Source organism: Pantherophis guttatus, chromosome 1 (genome assembly GCF_059756535.1).
Source record: "Pantherophis guttatus breed Tessera chromosome 1, ASM5975653v1, whole genome shotgun sequence".
NCBI lineage: Eukaryota > Metazoa > Chordata > Lepidosauria > Squamata > Colubridae > Pantherophis > Pantherophis guttatus.
Window position 1 is genome coordinate 73,957,041 of NC_142063.1, and position 19,800 is coordinate 73,976,840.

At 38.1% G+C, this 19,800-nt stretch overlaps 1 protein-coding gene across 7 annotated transcripts in view; it reads right to left on the minus strand.

Annotated features, from left to right (window-relative positions):
• Nucleotides 1-19,800, minus strand: part of RAD51B (RAD51 paralog B) — a 485,747-nt gene that overhangs the window by 328,822 nt on the left and 137,125 nt on the right. For 6 of the 7 annotated variants that reach the window (XM_087876343.1, XM_087876346.1, XM_087876340.1 and 3 more), the window contains exon 9: nucleotides 10,959-11,077. The exons of the other annotated variant lie outside the window; for it this stretch is intronic. In XM_087876343.1, the coding sequence (XP_087732469.1) occupies nucleotides 10,959-11,077 (119 nt within the window). The remainder of the gene's footprint in view (nucleotides 1-10,958; nucleotides 11,078-19,800) is intronic. 7 annotated transcript variants of the gene reach the window in all.

Consider the following 19,800-nt stretch of genomic DNA (forward strand, 5'->3'; position numbering starts at 1 on the left):
AAAGACCAAACACATTTAGAGAATGACAGGTAGGAGTCCCACCAGGAAGGCATATGATACTTTAATGAAAATTCAAAGGACATGCACCATTCTGTTCTTCAACTTTTTCAATCCAACCTCTGATTGGTTACCACGTTTTTTTCATGTGCAAAGAGTAGTTGCCATGTCTTTTTCATGTCCAAAACATCTTATAGCCACAGTACCAAGGAAGACTCTTGCATCATCTCCTTTGTAATCCAGAAGTATTATTCTTATGTCATTTGGCTACTGGCAAGAAGAATTGCATATTCTTTAGTTCATGATTATTAAATACCACTATAATATATTTTTTGTTTGCATTTGTATGATTATGTATAATCATATGTAATATATAATTGTATTACATATAAAGATACAGATACCTGTTCCTTAATGTCCTTCTGTCTTCATAAGTATAAAACTCCATTTGTTGTGTTTCTTTGTTTTTGACTTCTAGCGCATAAATTTTTATATGTAATTCTTTCCCTTCAACCTGTAAGTTCCTGGCAGTTTTCATGTGATAACTTAACATTTACAGGAATAGGTATAAAAACATAACATATTACCATTTCTCCATTTCGTTTTGTGAGGGATAATGGAAACTCTGTCAAACACATGCATGCATCTCTAACCTACATTAATAACAGTCTGAAGTAGAAAGTTGTGGGTCTTCGTTTCTTGCCAAGAAAACTATCCAAGCACTAGACCGCAGTACAAATATTTTTACCCACAGGACTGCCTGCAAAATGATTTTAGCATAGAACAAGATGTTTTCCAAAATTTAGTCGTAACCCTCATTCTGTATGATTACAAAAAAATTAACTCGGCAATGTGAAAAACACACATTTCTGAGCCTGAATGGAATACATTAAAAGGCAAAGATAAGTAAAGGAATCCAGGCCAAATATTCCCCACAGCACAGAACAAAATGGGGTGGGGGTGAGTTTTCATTTGTCGATGTATATTTATGTGAAACAGTGACTGTAAATACTGATGAAGAAGCAAAACACTTTACCAGGCCAAATTCTAAAGGAATAAATAACTTGTTCTTTTTAACAGTATAGTCCTTTTAACAAGAAATTATAACTGAAGGTATTTTAACCCAATCAAGATCAAACACAGCAGGCTTTCTTAAGGTAAAGAACAGTTCCTACTAGGAGATCATTAATGAAAAACAATATTGTACTCAAACATTGTGGACAATAATTAGGTTATCCCTTTCTATGCAGGGCAATAGATAGAAAGGATGACAGCATTTCAATACTAAGCATTCTCAGGTTAAATTGATTATCTATTTCCGTTCCAGTCTAGACTCAGACTTAGTTATAAAATGAAAATAATCTTAGAATTTATGCTGGATAATTGCCAGGAATGTGTGTGATGCTATTGGCTCTCTTATACCTTTCTGCAGTTTTTAACAAACTACAGTCTCTCTCTCTCTCTCTTTTTTTTGCTACCTTGGCAAAAAATACCTTGGCAAAAAATTCAGGATCGGCTGTGGAGATAAAAATGTGTTCTTGCTTTGATGTTTTCTAGAATGTACTCTGTCAGTAAGGCTGAGGTCTTGTTCTTTCTCTTAGCCTTTGACCTACACATGAGTTCTTTCTGTTCCCCAGGTTCTTTTATAACTACATAAAATGCTTCATAAACCATCCAGACATCTGAATTGCACTACCATCAATATTGGATGACACACAAATATAATTCTCATTTCCAGAGGCAGGAGGAATTCATGAATACATTGTCTATCTCTAAATTGTAAGACTTGACAAATCTTTAGGGGCATAGTCTTCTACAGGATGGGATCCACCAATGATAAAGCTCTACATCAAAGATGGGTACCCTGTTATAGTCTCAATCCCTGGTTCTCTCCTATCTGGAAGCTACAGAGAACAGGACCATAACCATTTTGACATGGCTCTGTTCACTGATTAATGTCCTAAATCTGTTCGACCGGGGGGCTTTTGAGAAGTAAAATCAGTGCATTAAGTTTTGTAGAAGATGGATACTCCTGTTTTGCACCACATAGCCTCCTTTGCATACAAGAATTGCCTAATTATGTGTAAGTCGTCAATTCTTGATGATTCTAGACGAATATATTTTATTTTTTCTTTATGTGCACTGAGAGCATATGTACCAAAGACAAATTCCTTGTGTGTCCAATCACACTTGGCCAATAAAGAATTCTATTCTATTCTATTCTATTCTATTCTATTCTATTCTATTCTATTCTATTCTATTCTATTCTATTCTAATGTTTTAAGGGCACCATGGAACCTCTAGACTTGTATGGGTTTAAGGTATTCCTAATACCCATAAAACTCCTCCAAAATCCCGAAAACCAAAAAGGTTAAAAATTGTTCAGCCCTACCCTCTCTATGGATTTTGGGGAGACAAAATGAGGAAAGGGGGACACTATGTAATTTACAGATTACATCTGCCCTCTAGATGCTTTGAATTCTAACTATCAAAATCTTCATGTTTATGTTATAATTGTTATGTTTTATGTGACACTTGATAATATATTGCATTTTAAAATTAAGTTTAAATATTCTCAATAAAGTAAAATAAATTTATTGATTTTCTTATTGAGGATAAAATACTATAATGCCTATCAAACTAGTGTTTCAGTGCCTTATAAAGTGTGGTATAAATTGCAAAAAAAAATTAGTAAAAATAATTGGAAAATTGAATTTATGACATGTGTCATCATTTATCATATCACATCGTATCATAGTTTCTAATTAATTTCCGACAAGGCACTCATCAGAGATATCTGTGTCCCTAATAGCAAAGAGACACTCAAATAACATAAACATTTTTCCTCTCTAAAAGCTGCTAGAAAGCATAATAGGGTAGGACATAAACCTAAGCATTATTTAATGATCTGACAGTGGTTGATTTGCACATGCATCCTACACATAACTGTAAAGAGAATTGCCTTTTGAAAAACAGCTGCTACATGAATTGTGTACAAGGCTATCTAGAAAGTTTAGTATAGTATTTTCCAACTTGCATAGCCCTTGTATGAACCCCAACTACCAGGAGCTGAGAATTTTGGAAGTTGTTCCACATTTATGGAGTTACCCAGGTTGGAGAATGCTAATTTAGTGTTACAGACCAGCTTTTTAACTTCTCCCTTTCTCCACTGCAAAGATATTTGGAATAAATTTCTTTTATAAAAAGATAATGGTTTCCCTTGCACATATGTGCTAGTCGTTCCCGACTCTAGGGGGTGGTGCTGATCTCTGTTTCAAAGCCAAAGAGCCAGCACTGTCCAAAGACGTCTCCATGTTCATGTGGCTGGCATGACTAATAGTAAATCTTTCTAAGGTGAAGGGGTTTCTACATAGATTTTGGACTTAATTAACCACTAATATTCAGTGTCTGGTAAATCAGAGAGGAAAAACCCATTTGGAAATATTTAAGACTACAAGAAGGAAATTGATGTAGTTCGAGAATTTATCTTCCTTGGATCAAAAATTGTTCAGGATGGCAGTTCTATATCAGAAATCAAATGCAGGATAACGTTAGGCCACACTGCAAAGATTGATATGAATAAGGTATGAAAAAGCAGAGATATTGATATAAATATATAAAGCAGGAGAGTTAGAGCAATAGTCTTCCTTATAATGATGTATGGGTATGAGAGTTGGACCCTAAGAATGGCTGATCGAAGAAGAATTAGTATCTCTGAACTGTTGTGCTGGCGTAAATTATTGTGTATATCATGGACAGCCAGGAAAACCTGCAGAGAGGTGCTGAGTCCTATAAAACCAGAAACATCACTAAAAGCCAAAACCACAAGACTACACCTGATTTGCTTTGGCCATGTCATGCATGCAAATTCATTAGTGAAGTCAATAATATTAGGAATGATTACTGGGTCAAGAAGAAAGGCGCAAGCAAAGAACTCACTGGCTTTCATACCATCAATATTGATACAAAGATGAACATCCAATAACTGAAAGAAGTCGGTTGACCGGGTAGCATGGACAGAACTTGCTTATGAAGTTGACAAGACACGACTGAACAGTTAAAACTAATGACTTAGTAAGAAGTCACATCATTAGAAGCCACCACAACTATCTCAAATTAGTAAGTATCAAGCAAATGCTTTTTTATTTATTGAGAATAGACAGGGTAGCACATCTTCCTGCCCTTACTCAAAAATCCTGTTTAATTATTCTGTTCAATTTTGGATTGGTGTTGGGTTACAGGCTTAGAAATTAATAGGAAGGCTTAAACTACAGGGCAGATAATCCTTTCATTTAGCATCACAAGGGTCCATTATTATAATGCTTTTTTAAATATACCCAATAATATTCATAAAAGAAAAATAGAGGTCACATTTAAGGATGGGAAGACCCTCATAATTCCTCTTTGTTTTACTGTGTTGCAGAGTCAGTATTTTATATAAAGCTAGCAAGTCTTTTTTGAAATATATGAAGCATCTGAGGGATTTTAACCCCTTGTTTAAAAAATCCTAATTACTTACAAGCACTCAGGGCTAATTGCAAAGAAGCTTATTTTTTTCAGAGGTTCTTTAGCAAATTTTACTGCACACATCTTTACCTAACTACACCCCTTTGACCGTTTTTTGTTGTTGGCGATTTGAAAGGAAAAAATGATAGGAAGATTCATTCCTGTTAATATTTATCCTGCCCTGGATTTTTTTGGTTCACTTCAGAGGAACCCAAAGTGGAAATCATTTACAATTTTATTTTATTTCTTCTTTTAGTGCCTAGTATCACAAGTAGTCAAGTAGCACTTCTCACTATTCTTTTTAGGTCACTGTTTGAATCCAAACACTTGTATTTTTGCCAAACCACCTGAATAGATTTTTTTTTCCAGTTAGAATACATATTATCTTCCAGCACTGCAATTCCCCCAAATCTTGGCTTAGATAATTAATTGAAATAGTGGATGGTGGCTGGTTGTTGGTTTCATATAATGTATCCTTTTCATTCTTATTCCTTTTTCTTAATGATAGTCACATTTTCTGTAATTCTGTTCACTGTTTGGAGGACTATCTCATTTTCTATACATTCAATCAATTTTATTGTCTATAAATCCACATTTCAAAAGCCTCTATTCTCCTCATTGTCATTCAGGTCATTGTTGATACTTCTACAAAATACTTTCCAAGACATCAAGGAATAAAGTCTGCCAACTAAGTTCAAATTTTAAGTTCCAGCAGAATTTATTTATCCCAAACGTATTGTTGTCCATTCAGTTTTGCTTCTTCTTTTCCACTGTATTATCCAGTATATTATTTAAAAAATAATTCAGGTATTTATATTGTTGTATCTCCACTCTTCCTTTCCTGCTAGCATAACATTTGATTCAGGTATTTTATTTTATTGAAGCCATTACTTTTGTTTTCTTCTGATTTATATTTAACCTAAGATTTACTCAATTGGTATACTTGACTCAATTAAATCTGTAAACCATAGTTCTTATTGGTTGGTAGAACTATAGAACATCAACTGTAGTTGTTTACTATTATGCCATCAGTGTTCTGCTTGTGGATGCACATAGTAAGAAAAAAAGGAAAAGAAAATGTTGAAGAATGTGATATAACCAACAAATGAGTGAAAAGTAAGTGTGTTCTTACTTTTTGGCAAGAAAAATCATGGGCCCTGAAATGTTCCTTGCTTAGAAAAATAGAAGTGAAAACAATATATTCTTAAATATAAATGCATTTTATATGCATTATCTTGAGCTGCATCTGCACCCCGGCAATATTTATAAATGAATTGGAAGAAATGGGTCAAATCTAACTGAATGACATTCAGCTCAATTTGGGTAGGATAAATTGAAACAGAGATATGGGATTGGGAAGATTGGTTTTGTAACAGTTGTGAGAATGTTCTATAAGTACTAGACCCCCTATATGAATATGAACATGCAGTTCGGAACAGCCACTAAAATGTTCAGTGGAATCTTAGGCTGTATTTACAGAAGCATTGCATTCTGATCGTAGGACGTAATACTGTAGCTTTAATGTTCTTTGAACTGGTTAGATAGCAGTTGGACCACTCTATCCATTTGATGGCATTATGTTTTAAAAGAAGCTAAAGGGACATCTGAGGAGAACTACAAAGATACTAAGATGCTCTACAAATCAAGTCTAAGGAACGTAAACACATGTAAAGAACTGTGCACATTTAGCTTGCAAAACAGAAGGATAGAAGATTCAAATACCTAAAAGATTATCCCATACAAGAAGGGTCAGATATTTTCTCAGTAGAAACCAAAACCAGGACAAAGACCAGATAACTATTTTTTTTAAAAAAATAAGATTTAAAATATTTAGGACAAATTTCTTGACAATACCAACTTTATAATTAGGTAGAATATTTAGCCTAGAACAGCAAGGAGCTTCTTATCAGATGTCGGGGATTTAAATAGAGTTCCTTCAATTTATATATTCTGTGACTGTTTTACTTTATTCCTCTTATTTAAAAATACTGTAATATCTTTTCAGATTGTTTAGCATGTCAAGGGCACTTTGAAATCTCAACTCTTTCAAGTAAGAACATGCCAATGGGAAAGAAGACCACGGAGTGATAAATTAAACAGGGTAGCAATTACTGAATTGATAAACAGAATTTCTGAATCAGGAAAATCAAAACATTAAGCAGATGGTTATGGCTACTGGTATGGTTTTGGCTCGTAATGAAAGGAAAAGAATTCAAATTAAAACAGTGTAAGCATAGAGTTAGCTGATAAGCAAGGAAGTATTTATCTTTCTAATGAGAGTTTTGCTTGTAAGAGTTAATAATCCACACATAACAAAGATATAACTTTTCCCAATAAATCCACTCCATCGGGGAAAACAATGATTTACAAAGAGACATTGAGTGAAATGTCCATCTATTTTATGTATTGATCAAATTTTACTTGACCACATTAAAACACAACATGTGTTGTGAATAACTTGAAATACAGTACGGTATGAATTCATTAACACTACCTTCTTAATTTTTATTCAAACAGTAATTTCAAATTTAGAAAACCTTGATTTTCATGGAAAGAGAATGATCTGAAGTAGATCCAAACATCTGTTAAATGGTGAAATGGATTTTTGTGGCTGTTGTCTGTTGTTCTCAGGCCATTAAACTATATGCCAATTGAGTTGACCAAAAACAAAAGCAGGATACAAAATAATTAAACAAACAGATCTAGTGTCACAGATGAAGCTGCTATAATTTTTATGCATGTACAAACTGAAAAAGTGACCAAACTCAGCGGGATTTTCTTTCTTGTAGGCCTAGCTATCTTCGAGACCGCCTGCTGCTACGACGACCTCCCATCGTCCCGTGCGCTCCCACAGAGAGGGCCTCCTCAGGGTGCCATCAGCCAATCAATGTAGGCTGGTGACCCCCAGGGGGAGGGCCTTCTCTGTGGGGGCACCTACCCTCTGGAATCAGTTGCCCCCAGAGATAAGGAGAATCCAAGACCTTAGTGCCTTCCGCCGTGCCCTTAAAACCCACTTTTTCCAGCAAGCCGGGCTGGCTTAAGAAGAAATTTTAAATGTTTTAACTGGTTTGTATTTTAATTTTGGGCCAAATTTATATATATATTAATTGTTTTTTAATATTTGTATTTTATGTTTTTTAATTCTGGCTGTACACCGCCCTGAGTCCTCAGGGAGAAGGGCAGTATATATATATATATATATATATATATATATATATATATATATATATATATATATATATATATATATATATATATATATATATAAATAAATAAATAAATAAATAAATAAATAAATAAATAAATAAATAAATAAATAAATAAATAAAATTACTACCATCCCCAGAAGACAACAGCTACAGTTGCTATCTGAGCATTATGAGATTTGCTTTAGAATCCATATGGAATGCTGATACATAGGATTGTATCTCAAATATCTAAGCGTGTTATGGCGTTTTCCATGTTGGAAATTTGAACAATAGATATATTGAAAACCCCATACAGCTGCTTTTTCACTATTACCTTATCCATGTGAAAGAAACTTGCATTTTTGAAAAGTAGCAGGTTTGGATAATCAGTAACATTTTGCAACAATACTGAGCTCAGTATTTATTTTTATTTATTTATATCCCGCCTTTATTATTTTTACAAATAACTCAAGATGGCAAACATATCCAACATACTTTCCTTCTCCTATTTTCCCCACAGCAACAACCCTGTGAAGTGAATTGGGCTGGGAGAAAGTGACTGGCCCAGGATCACCCCCAGCTGGCTTTCATGGCTAAGGTGGCACTAGAACTCACAGTCTCCTGGTTTGTAGCCTAATGCCTCAATCACTAGACCAAACTGGCTCTAATTGGTTCATTTATGCAATACTTGAGGTTTGGTTCAATAAAGATACTTCAGAGCATGTGGGGTATCCACTTAGCATCCAGTGGAGACTCCTGAAGGCAACCTGGAATCATAGTGTTAAAGAAAAGTAGGACTCACTAGCTAGCCTGAGATTATCTCAGTTTTATACACCTGATCCAAATGTTTTCTAGTAAATGCTCACAAATTTGTCACTACTATCCAGACTGTACTCAGCATAACCGAAACTTAATGCAGGATTCTTTTCCTTTCTAAAACTCATTTTCTGCATACTCTACATTAGTGTTTATAAAGTATTTTTTTCTTATTTATAGGTTCTAAAGACTTTTAATACATCCCAGTTTTATTAAAAGCACTTTCCAGGAACAATCTAAGTGCTTTCCACAATCCCAAGCAAATCTTTAAACCAATCTTTAATTTTTTTTAATATTTTTATATAATATTTTTATACATCATTATTATTCAACTGCCCATTACAAATAGACTTTGCTCTATAATTCGGTGCAAGAATACATGTTCATTAAAAATAATTGTTAAATGTTTTATATTAATTAATATACTTGTAAGCACATGTTTATTTTAATAAAAATCAAATTATAAAAATTGAAAGATAGAAATATCATGCCTTTTGGTAAACATTACACTGAATGCTTTTATCTTCTCTCCCATTCTTATCAGTTTAAATCTGCATTAGTTTGTTCATTCTAAAATAATTATTGCATATATATTCACCCAAATTTTGGCTTCAGGGGAATAACATAAATGGAGTAAACAGTTGAAACCCCAGTGAGTGTACCGTTTTCTTTAATATTAGATCTTTCAGAATTTAAAAGACTCAGATGCGCAATTATACATTCTTCCTTTTAATATTTAATATAACCTATTCTGAGTATTCTCCAGTTACCAATATTCAAAATTATAGTTTTATGATAGAATGCTGGAATGCTATTTATACAGCAGTAATCAGACAAGAGCAAAACCAGCTGGTCTGTAACCAAGGGCACCGGAAAGTTATGTCTGGCATTGGTACACCGGGGAATTTGTTGCTTGCTTTAACAGGGCTCAATATTTACTTAGAGTGGAAAATTGCTAGGTTGTAATGTGTGGGACAATAAGGGACAATTTTCTGATTTTTTATATTACTTGAATGAAAAGACAACATGAATGCAGCATGTTTAGATTTTGTGACTTCTCCCAGTCCTTTCTTTATCTGTCAACACCCTGCCCAACTTAGAATCCTATAAACCAGGGTTTAATCACATTAGCGTTCTCCCTCGATAAAAAAGTTCTTCATTCAGAAGTTATACCTTGACTTGTTAAGAGTGAGGAGATGCACAACCACAGAAAGGGGCATAAATATAGGGGGCTATAGTTTTTGTCTACTCTTTTTCCTCTTCAGTACTTAGGACATAAATGTTTTGCTTGAACCCAAAATATTTTGCCTAATATTTAGCTCTGAAGTTTTAACAGACAGATTAACAGAGTTGGAAGGGAGCTTGTACGTCATCTAGTCCAACCTCCTGCCCAAGCAGGAGACCCTACTCCATTTCTGACAGATGACAGTCTAGTCTTGAAAGCCTCCGTGATGAAGCTCCTACAACTTTTGAAGGCAAGCTGTTCTATTGGTTGATTGTTCTCACTGTCAGAAAATTTCTCCTTATTTTAGGTTGAATCTCTCCTTGATCAGTTTCCATCCATTATTCCTTGTCTGGCCTTCATGTGCTTTGGAAAACAGGTTGACCCCCTCCTCTCTGTGACAGCTCCTCTAATATTGGAATCCTGCTATCATGTCTCCCCTGGTCCTTCTTTCATTAGACTAGCCATGCTCAGTTCCTGTTACCGTTCTTCATATGTTTTAGCCTCCAGTCCCGTAATCATCTTTGTTGCTCTTCTCTGCACTCTTTCTAGAGTCTCAACATCTTTTTTATAATGTGGTGACCAAAACTGGATGCAGTATTTTAGGTGTGGTCTTAGTAAGGCTTTTTAGAATGGTATTAATACCTCACTTGATCTTGATTGAATCCCTCTGTTAATGCATTTTAGGATTGCAATGGCTTTTTTGGCTGCCGCCGTACACTATTGGCTCATATTTAATTGGTTGTCCACTAAGACTCCAAGATCCTTCTCACAGTTTCTGCTATTAAGCCTAGTTTCACCCAGTCTATATGTTTACTTTTGCTTTTTCTTGCCTAAGTGAAAACTTTACTTTTCTCTACATTGAATTTCATTTTGTTACATACAGTAGGGCCTAGTGTTCAAGTCTGGCAAGATCCATCTGGATTTTGAGCCTGTCATCTATTCCTGCCAGCTTATTATCATCTGCAAATTTAGTAAGTTCCCCTTCTATTCCCTCATCTAAGTCATTTATGAAAGTTATGAAGTTAATGTTCTAGCAACAATTTCATTCCAAGAGGGAAGAAAGTAGACATAATAGACAAGAATTTTTAATTTGGGAAACCTCCCTGCTTCCACTTTCCAAATGTGAATTACAAACTAGAGTACCTTCTTTCAGCAAAAAAGGCCAATTTGACCATATAGTTTATGAGATTTGACTGTAGAAATAATATGCTTTTTTGGTTCCTCACCTGTCTTGTCTTTGAATCCAAATACTGTAAAATGAGTCTTGTATTGACGCAATGACTCCATGTGTTCCCCAACGCTGCAGTCACGTAGCCAGATTCCCCATCCCCATTTCTAGACAATCCTAATTTTTTTTTAAAAAAAATACAAACATTAAAGTTATGTTCTTGAAACCAAAGTTAAATTTATAGTTTGAATCTAAGTTTAAAAAAGAAACTTACAATGATGAACTAAAAAAGGCAATTTACAATATAATTACCGTATTTTCCGCTGTATAAGACGACTGGGCGTATAAGACGACCCCCAAATTTTCCTGTTAAAATATAGGGTTTGGGCTATACTCGCCGTATAAGACTACCCCTCTTCCAACGCACACCGAATAAAAATTTAAAAAACATCAACTGGCTCACCCACAATATAAAAGCAGCTGTGCTAGACCCAAAATGGCCCCTGAAACAAGCAGGAACCTCACATAGCCACAAAAAGCCCCAAAAAACAACTTTCACACTTTACACACACACAACACAACACAACACAACTGGCTCATCCACAATGTAAAAGCAGCTGTGCTAGACCCAAAATGGCCCCTGAAACAAGCAGGAACCTCACACAGCCACAAAAAGCCCAAAAACCCAACTTTCACACTTTGCACACACAAAATTCCACATACAGCTTTGTGAGATTTTGTGTGTTTGTGTAGTTAGAGTGAAACACTACAGAAACACACTAAATCTCAGAAAGCTGCACAAATATTATTTTATTTTATTTTATTTTATTTTTATTTTTATATGAAAGCTAAATTTAAATCTTCCTAAATTTAAATGGCTAGGTCTAAAAAAGAACAACTAAAAAAAACCCCAATTAACTATTTTTTTTAAAGATCCCAAAGGGGAAAAAAACTTACCCAATAGAACAGGGGTCTCCAACCTTGGCAACTTTAAGACTTGTAGACTTCAACTCCCAGAATTCCTCAGCCAGCTTTGTTTTGCTGGCTGAGGAATTCTGGGAGTTGAAGTCCACAACTCCCTGCCTGCTTGATTGCAGGCAGGGAGTTGCTTGCTGATGGAATGGATTCAGGCAAGCGAAGCAAGGCAAGCAGCTAAGGCAGTGGTTCTCAACCTTCCTAATAATGCGACCCTTTAATACAGTTCCTCGTGTTGTGGTGACCCCCAACGATAAAGTTATTCCTAAAACCATCAAAAATATGTGTTTTCCAATGGTCTTAGGTCAGGGGTCCCCAAACTTTTGGACCTCAGGGACCACCAACTTCATAATTTTAAATTTCGCGGACCACTAATACGAATCCAGTGCGCCGCTTGCTGAAGCACCTGGACTCCCAGTACAGGATGGGGTCCTTCAGGCACTCTCCCTCCTCTCTGTCTCTCTCTCTCTGTCTCCCACTCTTTCTCTCTCATTCTCTCTTTCTCTCTCTCTCATTTTCGCTTTCTCTCTCTCTCTCCCTCTTTCTTTCTCTCCCACTCTTTCTCATTCTCTCTTTCTCTCTCCCCCCCTCTCCCCCACTCTCATTCTCTTTCTCTCTCCCCCTCTCTTTCTCATTCTTTCTTTTCTCCACTCTTTCTCTTTCTCTCCCCCCTCTCTCTCATTCTTTCTCCCCCCTTTCTCATTCTCTTTCTCTCTCTCTCTCTCCCACTCTTTCTCTCTCATTCTCTTTCTCCCCCCTCTTTCTCTTTCTCCCACTCTCTTTCTCTCTTTCTCTCTCCCCCTTTCTCTCTCCCCCACTCTCTCTCATTCTCTCTTTCTCTCTGTCCCCCTTTCTCTCTCCCCCCTCTTTCTCTCTTTCTCCCTCCCCCTCTTTCTCTTTCTCTCTCTCCCACTCTTTCTCTCTCATTCTCTTTCTCCCCTCTTTCTCTCTCTTTCTCCCACTCTCTCTTTCTCTCTTTCTCTCTCCACCTCTTTCTCTCTCCCCCCACTCTCTCTCATCCCCCACTCTTTCTCTCTTTCTCCCTCCTCCTTTCTCTTTCTCTCTCCCACTCTTTCTCTCTCATTCTCTTTCTCTCTCCCCCTTTCTCTCTCTCTCCCCACTCTCTCCCTCTCATTTTGATTCTCTCATTCTGATTCTCTTTCATTTTTTCTCTCTCTCTCATTCTCTCTCTGATTCTTTGATTTTCTTTGATTCTCTGTCTCTTTCTCTGTCTCTCATTCTCTCTCTCTCACTCTCTCACTCTCTCTCTCTGATTCTCTCTGTCTCTTTCTCTCATTCTCTTTCATTCTGTCTTTCTCTTTCATTCTTTGTCTCTTTCTCTCTCTGTCTCATTTTGATTCTCTCTCTCTCATTCTCTCTTTCATTCTTTGTCTCTGTCTCTCTCTGTCTCATTCTGATTCTCTCTCTTTCTCTCTCTCTCTCATCTCATGGGCCAGCCAGTGTCTTGGGGCTGAGAGGAAGTCAAGCATCTCCCTGAGAGACTGAGGGCCGGAAGAAGTGTGGGAGCGAAGCACTACTTGAACTTGTGTGGCATGAGCATTCGCCTTGGTATATTTGCGCCAGCCGATGGCCAAGGCAGCCCTCATCTGTCTGCTGAAAGTGCAGCATCAGGATTCTGCCTTGGTATGTTTGCGGCGCAAGGCAGCCTTTGTTTCCTGCTGTTTGGGACTCAGAGCGGTAAATGGTGACTGGTCCGGGGAGCAGCTGGATTTTGCTCTCCATTGCGGACGGCAGATCAGCCCCCTGCAAGATCTCATCTTTCGAGGAGCGCTCCCTGAAGCGGGGCTGGAAACTTTGGTCGGGCTCCTCGAGAGACGAGATCTTGCAGGGGGCTGATCTGGCATCCGCAATGGAGAGCAAAATCCAGCTGCTCCCTGGACCAGTCACCATTTACCGCTCTGAGTCCCAAGCATTAGGAGATGAGGGCTAGCGCTCTTACAGCGGAGAGAAAAAGCCGGATTTTGCTCTCCATTGCAGACACCAGATCGCCCCCCCCCCTGCAAGCTCTCCTCTCAAGCAGTCCAACCAAAGTTTCCAGCCCCGCTTCAGGGAGCGCTCCTCGAGAGACGAGATCTTGCAGGGGGCTGATCTGGCATCCGCAATGGAGAGCAAAATCCAGCTGCTCTCCGGATCAGATGCCATTTACCACTCTGAGTCCCAGGCAGCAGGAGAGGAGGGCTGCCTTGCGCCACTGGCTGACACAAATATACCAAGGCGGAATGCTGTTGCCGTACAAATGAAAGTAGTGCTTCACTCTCACAGCTTCCAGCCATCGCAAACACCGCTTCTTCCTGCTTCTGCCGCCCCCTCCCCCACCGCCACAACAGCACCATTCATTCTGGATGGCGAGGGCTGCGCTCGTTTTTCTGTATTGCACCACCTGCAAAACCCCTGTGAAAGGGTTGTTTGACCCCCAACCACTGAGCTAAGGTAAGCAAGCTGGAGGGGGAAAAGTTTTTCCCTTCTCCATGGCTCTGGCGATCCCAGCTGAGTTGCCTGATTAGCAGATCGTCAGAGCTTGGATCGCCAGAGCCATTTAAGGCTCGTCAGAGCCTTTCGGGCTGGTCTGCCTGGTTACAGGAGAACGACACCCGGCGTATAAGACGACCCCCGACTTTTGAGAAGATTTTCATGTGTTAAAAAGTCGTCTTATATGCCAGAAAATACGGTACTGTGTTTCCCCATAAAAAAGACCCTGTCTTATATTTTTTTGAACTCTGAAATAAGTGCTTGGCCTTATTGCCATGTGCTCAAAAGCCCGATTGGGCTTATTATCAGGGGATGTCCTATTTTGGGGGAAACAGGGTAGTAACATGGCACCAATTATAGAAAGTTAGCACCCACCCCTCTCTTAGAAGAATGAAATATTTTGAGAAATATTAAAAAGGAAGAATATATTTCCCTGAATGAGAAATGGAGAAACATGTTTTCTTAGAGGGAGAAAGCAGCCCCCACCTTCCTTAATAGCCCACAGAAGATGTCAGCACTTAAGAGATAAAGAGATAGATAGCTATATTCATAGGCAAAAATTCCCTGCAGCAAGGTCTGAACAAAGGCAGAATGAGATTAGCTCTCACTCAATATGTTAATTGTTAATTTGTCTCTTTAGCTCCGCATTTTGTAGCCCAAATATGCCAACCCACTTTCTGGAGAGTTTAAATGACCTCTCTGCTAAAGGGTTTCACTTTATGAGCAAGAGTAATTTGGCTGCTGATAGTTATCCTTGTAATTTAACTATTTTAATTCCTAAATGTACTCTGGCAACCTGCCTAATTTATAACTCCGGGTTGCAGGTATTGCTGAGGAAAAGGAAGGTACTCAGACAGAATGGTTTAGTTTTCCATGACGGCTGTGACTCATTGATCTTCAGTGTGTATTCCCCAATTTCTAATCTAATGACTGGTATTTAGGGCAGCTTTTTGCAAGCAAAGAAGCTTTTTGTATTTTTGTACAAGTAATCCTTGATTTACAACAGTTCATTTAGTGACCATTCAAAGTTACAAGGGCACTGAAAAAAGTGACTTATGATCATTTTTCACACTTACAACCGTTGCAGCATCCCCACAGTCATGAGAGGGCGGGCGAGGCGAAGTGCCCCTGGACGTAAGTGACATCGAGTTGGCCACACCCACCCACCCACCCACACCCACCCAGCCAGTCATTAGGACAGAGAACCGGTTGTTAAAAAATTGGCAGCCCACTACTATCTAAAACTATGAGAAAAGCTTCAGGCTTTTAATGTTTTATCATTAATTTAAGTTGAAAAATTCCACATCAGGTATTTACTCTATTCCATTCCTTTCTTTCTTCATTTCTTGCCTTCAAGTCAGTCTTGACTTGTTCAGGCTCAAAAGTCTCTCAGTTTCCAGCTTGGTGCCTTTGATAACTACACCAAACAGGTTTGCTATTCCACTTTAGCATTCAGATGATAACCGATCAAGTTATGAACTAGTAGCCCAGCACCAATTGCTTGCAGTTAGCATGATTTTGCTCAATAAAACAAAGTTCTGCTCAGTAAACAAATTATTTAATAATTAAATAATTTCATTAAGTAACTACAAAAGCCAATGTACAGTAGACTTGTTGGATTGCATTTTGACCAATTCATGTGCGTGCCTCAACCACCATGTCTGCTCCTCCATTAAAATTGCTCAAACGTAAAAGCTCACAACTCTGAAAACTTCCCCACTCAACGAATACTATAGACTTTCTATCACACCAAAAATAAATAGACATAATAAACTGGATAGATGTAAGGCATAGTTTGTCTCATCAGAAAATCAAGGGCTTGTTATCCAAGTCATGACAAACTTTCTGAAACTCTTATTATTGCACTGTTTGTCATCTCTCATTTAGAAATTGTAAACTGACCACAAAATCATTAGAAAATTATTAATTTACAACCTAGAAATAGAGGAAGTAGGTTATTACTCTTAAGTCAATGGCACATTCCACTACATACCCAATGATGTCAACAGGTACCCTTAGTAAACAAAACTAGGTTCAAGGGCACAATGATTACAAAGAAAATAATTGCTTTGCCCTCATGTCTGAGTGGTAAAACCTTGTGGTGCCAGGCTATAATAGTACCAGCATGGACAACTGCTTGATGGATTATTTTTATGACCTGTATTTAGATAAGCCCTCACATGTAGAATTCTTTATGCATAGGTTTTAGTGCAAATTATTTTAGAGTAGAACAACTTCCATTTTATAGGGCAGTAGGAAAATTAATCTTGATGTTCTATTTATAGAAGAAATGCTAGAAGCTTTCTTCAGTCCTTCATGTCAAGTGAAACAGAGCCAAGCCCAATGTGAGCTATGGAGGAAACAGAGCAATTCCTCAGTAGCAGTTGACAGATTGGTATGTTGCCCCATCTTCCACTGCTGAACGCTAGAACACAACGGATGTCTCAGTGGCAGAATATTGCAAAAGGCAAGGAAAGAGACGGCTAAAATATGCTGCTTATGTTACTATGTCAAGTGTAAAATGAATTGTAATCAGACCATCAATCTTCTTTCATGGTCTTAATAACATTCATTACACAATCAGAATAAGAACAGAAGGTTAGAATGTTCAAGTAAATTCATTTTCCTGTCATATATTCAACTCCGCTAATAATATTTTCTTGTTAATAGATAAAGGTCACAGTACCCTAGGAAAGGGCAATCCCCCATCAAAAAAATCTGATTTATTCTCTGCTTTAATTTACCAAGATTATAATTCAGTGCTAATTGCCCTATGATAGCCATTCTAAACTGCAGTGTTACAATCCTATAAAATGCTAAGAGAGAGCCAGTTTGGTGAAGCAGTTAAGACATCAATTTGGCAACCGGGAGATTCTGAGTTCTAGTCCTCTCTTAGGCACAAAGCTAGCTGGGTGGCTGAAATGGAATGTGCCATGGAAAAGAGTAAGGACACAAATTTTGGCAACACAGACCTTTCCTAGGAGGAGACAATAAATCTTATCAGAGAAAGGCCCAAATTAAGAGACTGGACAGTTCTAAACTGGATGGGGAGTAAGGATGCAGTTCAGGACAGCCACACCGTAGAATCAGTCAACCTTCCCAAGCAAAGTTGCAAAGCCATGTTTTCACTCCTTTCTGGAAAGCCAGGATAGTGGGGTCCTGCCTCACCTCTGGTGGAGAGTATGTTCCACAGGGTGGGGTCAATGGCAGAGAAGGCTCTCTTCTTCTATTCTTTAATTGCCAGGGTCTGCAACATACCTTCCCTGACTGATTGGGTGAAATGGACTGATGAAATGGGATGAAACTGGTTCTATATGTAGCCTGGCTCCATGCCATGTAGAGCTTTACAGGTCATAACCAGCCAGCATCATGAATTGGGCTCAGAAGTAAACTGGCCCCCAATACAAACCCAAAATTGTCTGCATTCTATACCAGCTGAAGTTTCTTGCTATTTTTCAAGGGTAGCCCCATGTAGTGCCCTATCTTATAGCTTTAGTTTGGCAATTTCTGAAAAACCTTGACAAGAAAACTGCAGGGACTTGTTCAGGCAGTCTCCGCAAATCAGTCATGATGGCTACATTGGTGAAGTTCTCTAAATAAAAATAAATATAAGAAATAAAATTATTATTATTATTATTATTATTATTATTATTATTATTATTATTATTATTATAAAAACTCACCATTTTGAGGTGTCTAATATCCCTGAAGTGGTTACACTCAACATCTCCTAATGTGTTTACAAAATGATGTGGCTAGCTGAGTTATTAAAGGCTCCACCACCGCTACTGAGAACAAAGATGTTGCCTCCTGGTGCTCAATCCCATGGGAGCAGTGGTGGGCTGTTGCCGGTTATAACAACCGGTTTGCCTTGAACCAAAAATGTGAGCGTGCACACACGTGCTCACACTTCACTCGTGTGCCTTTCGTGCATGTGTGCAGCATCAAAAAAAACACCAATTATATAGGACATGATAGCGCCAGGGGCCAGCCGCTGATCGGAACTACCGATTCACCCAAACCAGCAGCAGCCCACCACTGCATGGGAGACCACTGTTTTAAGGTCTCCTTGAGAGGAGTTGCCATTTGGAGCACTCATGGATGATCACCCTTCTCTCATGCTCCAGACTGGCCTACTCATCAGTCTTCTGTTCTACACAATGGTCATCAGTCAGCCATGATTCACAGCAGAAGCTGACAGGCACCATCTTGAAAAAGGCATCTGGTCTTCTCTCGCATGGGAGAATATCTTTTCCTATGTGCTTAGTAACAGAAACTAACAGAAATCTAAAAACGTAAGTAATAATTAATAATACCAAACTTCTGACTTTATTTATATAAAACTCACACACATTCTATTATTACTGTATTATATAAAACTACTTTGTCTTATAAGGAAAAATGGAAAATTCATTATTGTGTTCTTAGAAATTATCCAGTCTGCACCCCTTTAGAAATAGCAGACATGGTTCAATCTGGAATGTTGAACTGGATTTGAAGAACAGATTATTTCTCAGTTGAAATTCTTGAAATGATTGTGCAGCTGATTATGAGATTAACTATAAAAAATCTCACTGGTAGAACATAAGACAAAGGGAAGAGCGCAAGGAAATGTGAGATAATGCGGTAATGCTAAACACTGCTCCTTTATTTATGGGACAGGCAGAAGGCCTGAATATCAAAGTATCTATTTTGGAAAACAAAGCAGTATCGGATAAGGTCATTGTAACTATTTTCTTAAGGATGCAGCTGCCTAAAGCTGCCTACCCTGAAGCATATTTGTCTTTCTTACAAACTTGAAAGAACATGTATGTGCTGATGCTTACAGAAGCCTTATAAATCTCCTTTGTTGGAGAGAATTTTTGTGTAGAGGTAAGGTGCTGGCCTAGAAATCAGGATACTTGGGAGTTCTGGGCTTCCCTTAGGTCAGGGGTCAGCAATCTGCGGCTCTGGAGCCGCATGTGGCTCTTTCACCCCTTTGCTGCAGCTCCCTGTCACTCAAAATATGCGTCACAACCGCCAATGTGCGACACCCGCCGGCATGCTATTTATTGAGCTTTTCAACCCCCGGTAGCCCAACCATGGATAAATCCAAAAAAAGAGAAGTTTCAGAAGAAAACAGAACATTTAATTCAACTACATATGCTAGTTTTGTGGCCACTCAAGAAATAGTCAGGCAAGGGAAGGGTTTTGTGGCTCCCGGTGTTTTCTTTTCTGTGGGAAACAGGTCCAAATGGCTCTTTGGGTGTTTAAGGTTGCAGACCCCTGCCTTAGGTGGAAATGACTACATTTCTCTGTCTCTTAGGAGAGCAGCCATGTTGATCAACTGGTCAAATTTCAAAAGATCCCAACAAAAGGATTGCTCTCTGAGTAACTCCCAATGCTGTTTTCTTTGGATGTTGGGAAAAGTACGTCCATCCTTGCTCTTTTTGACA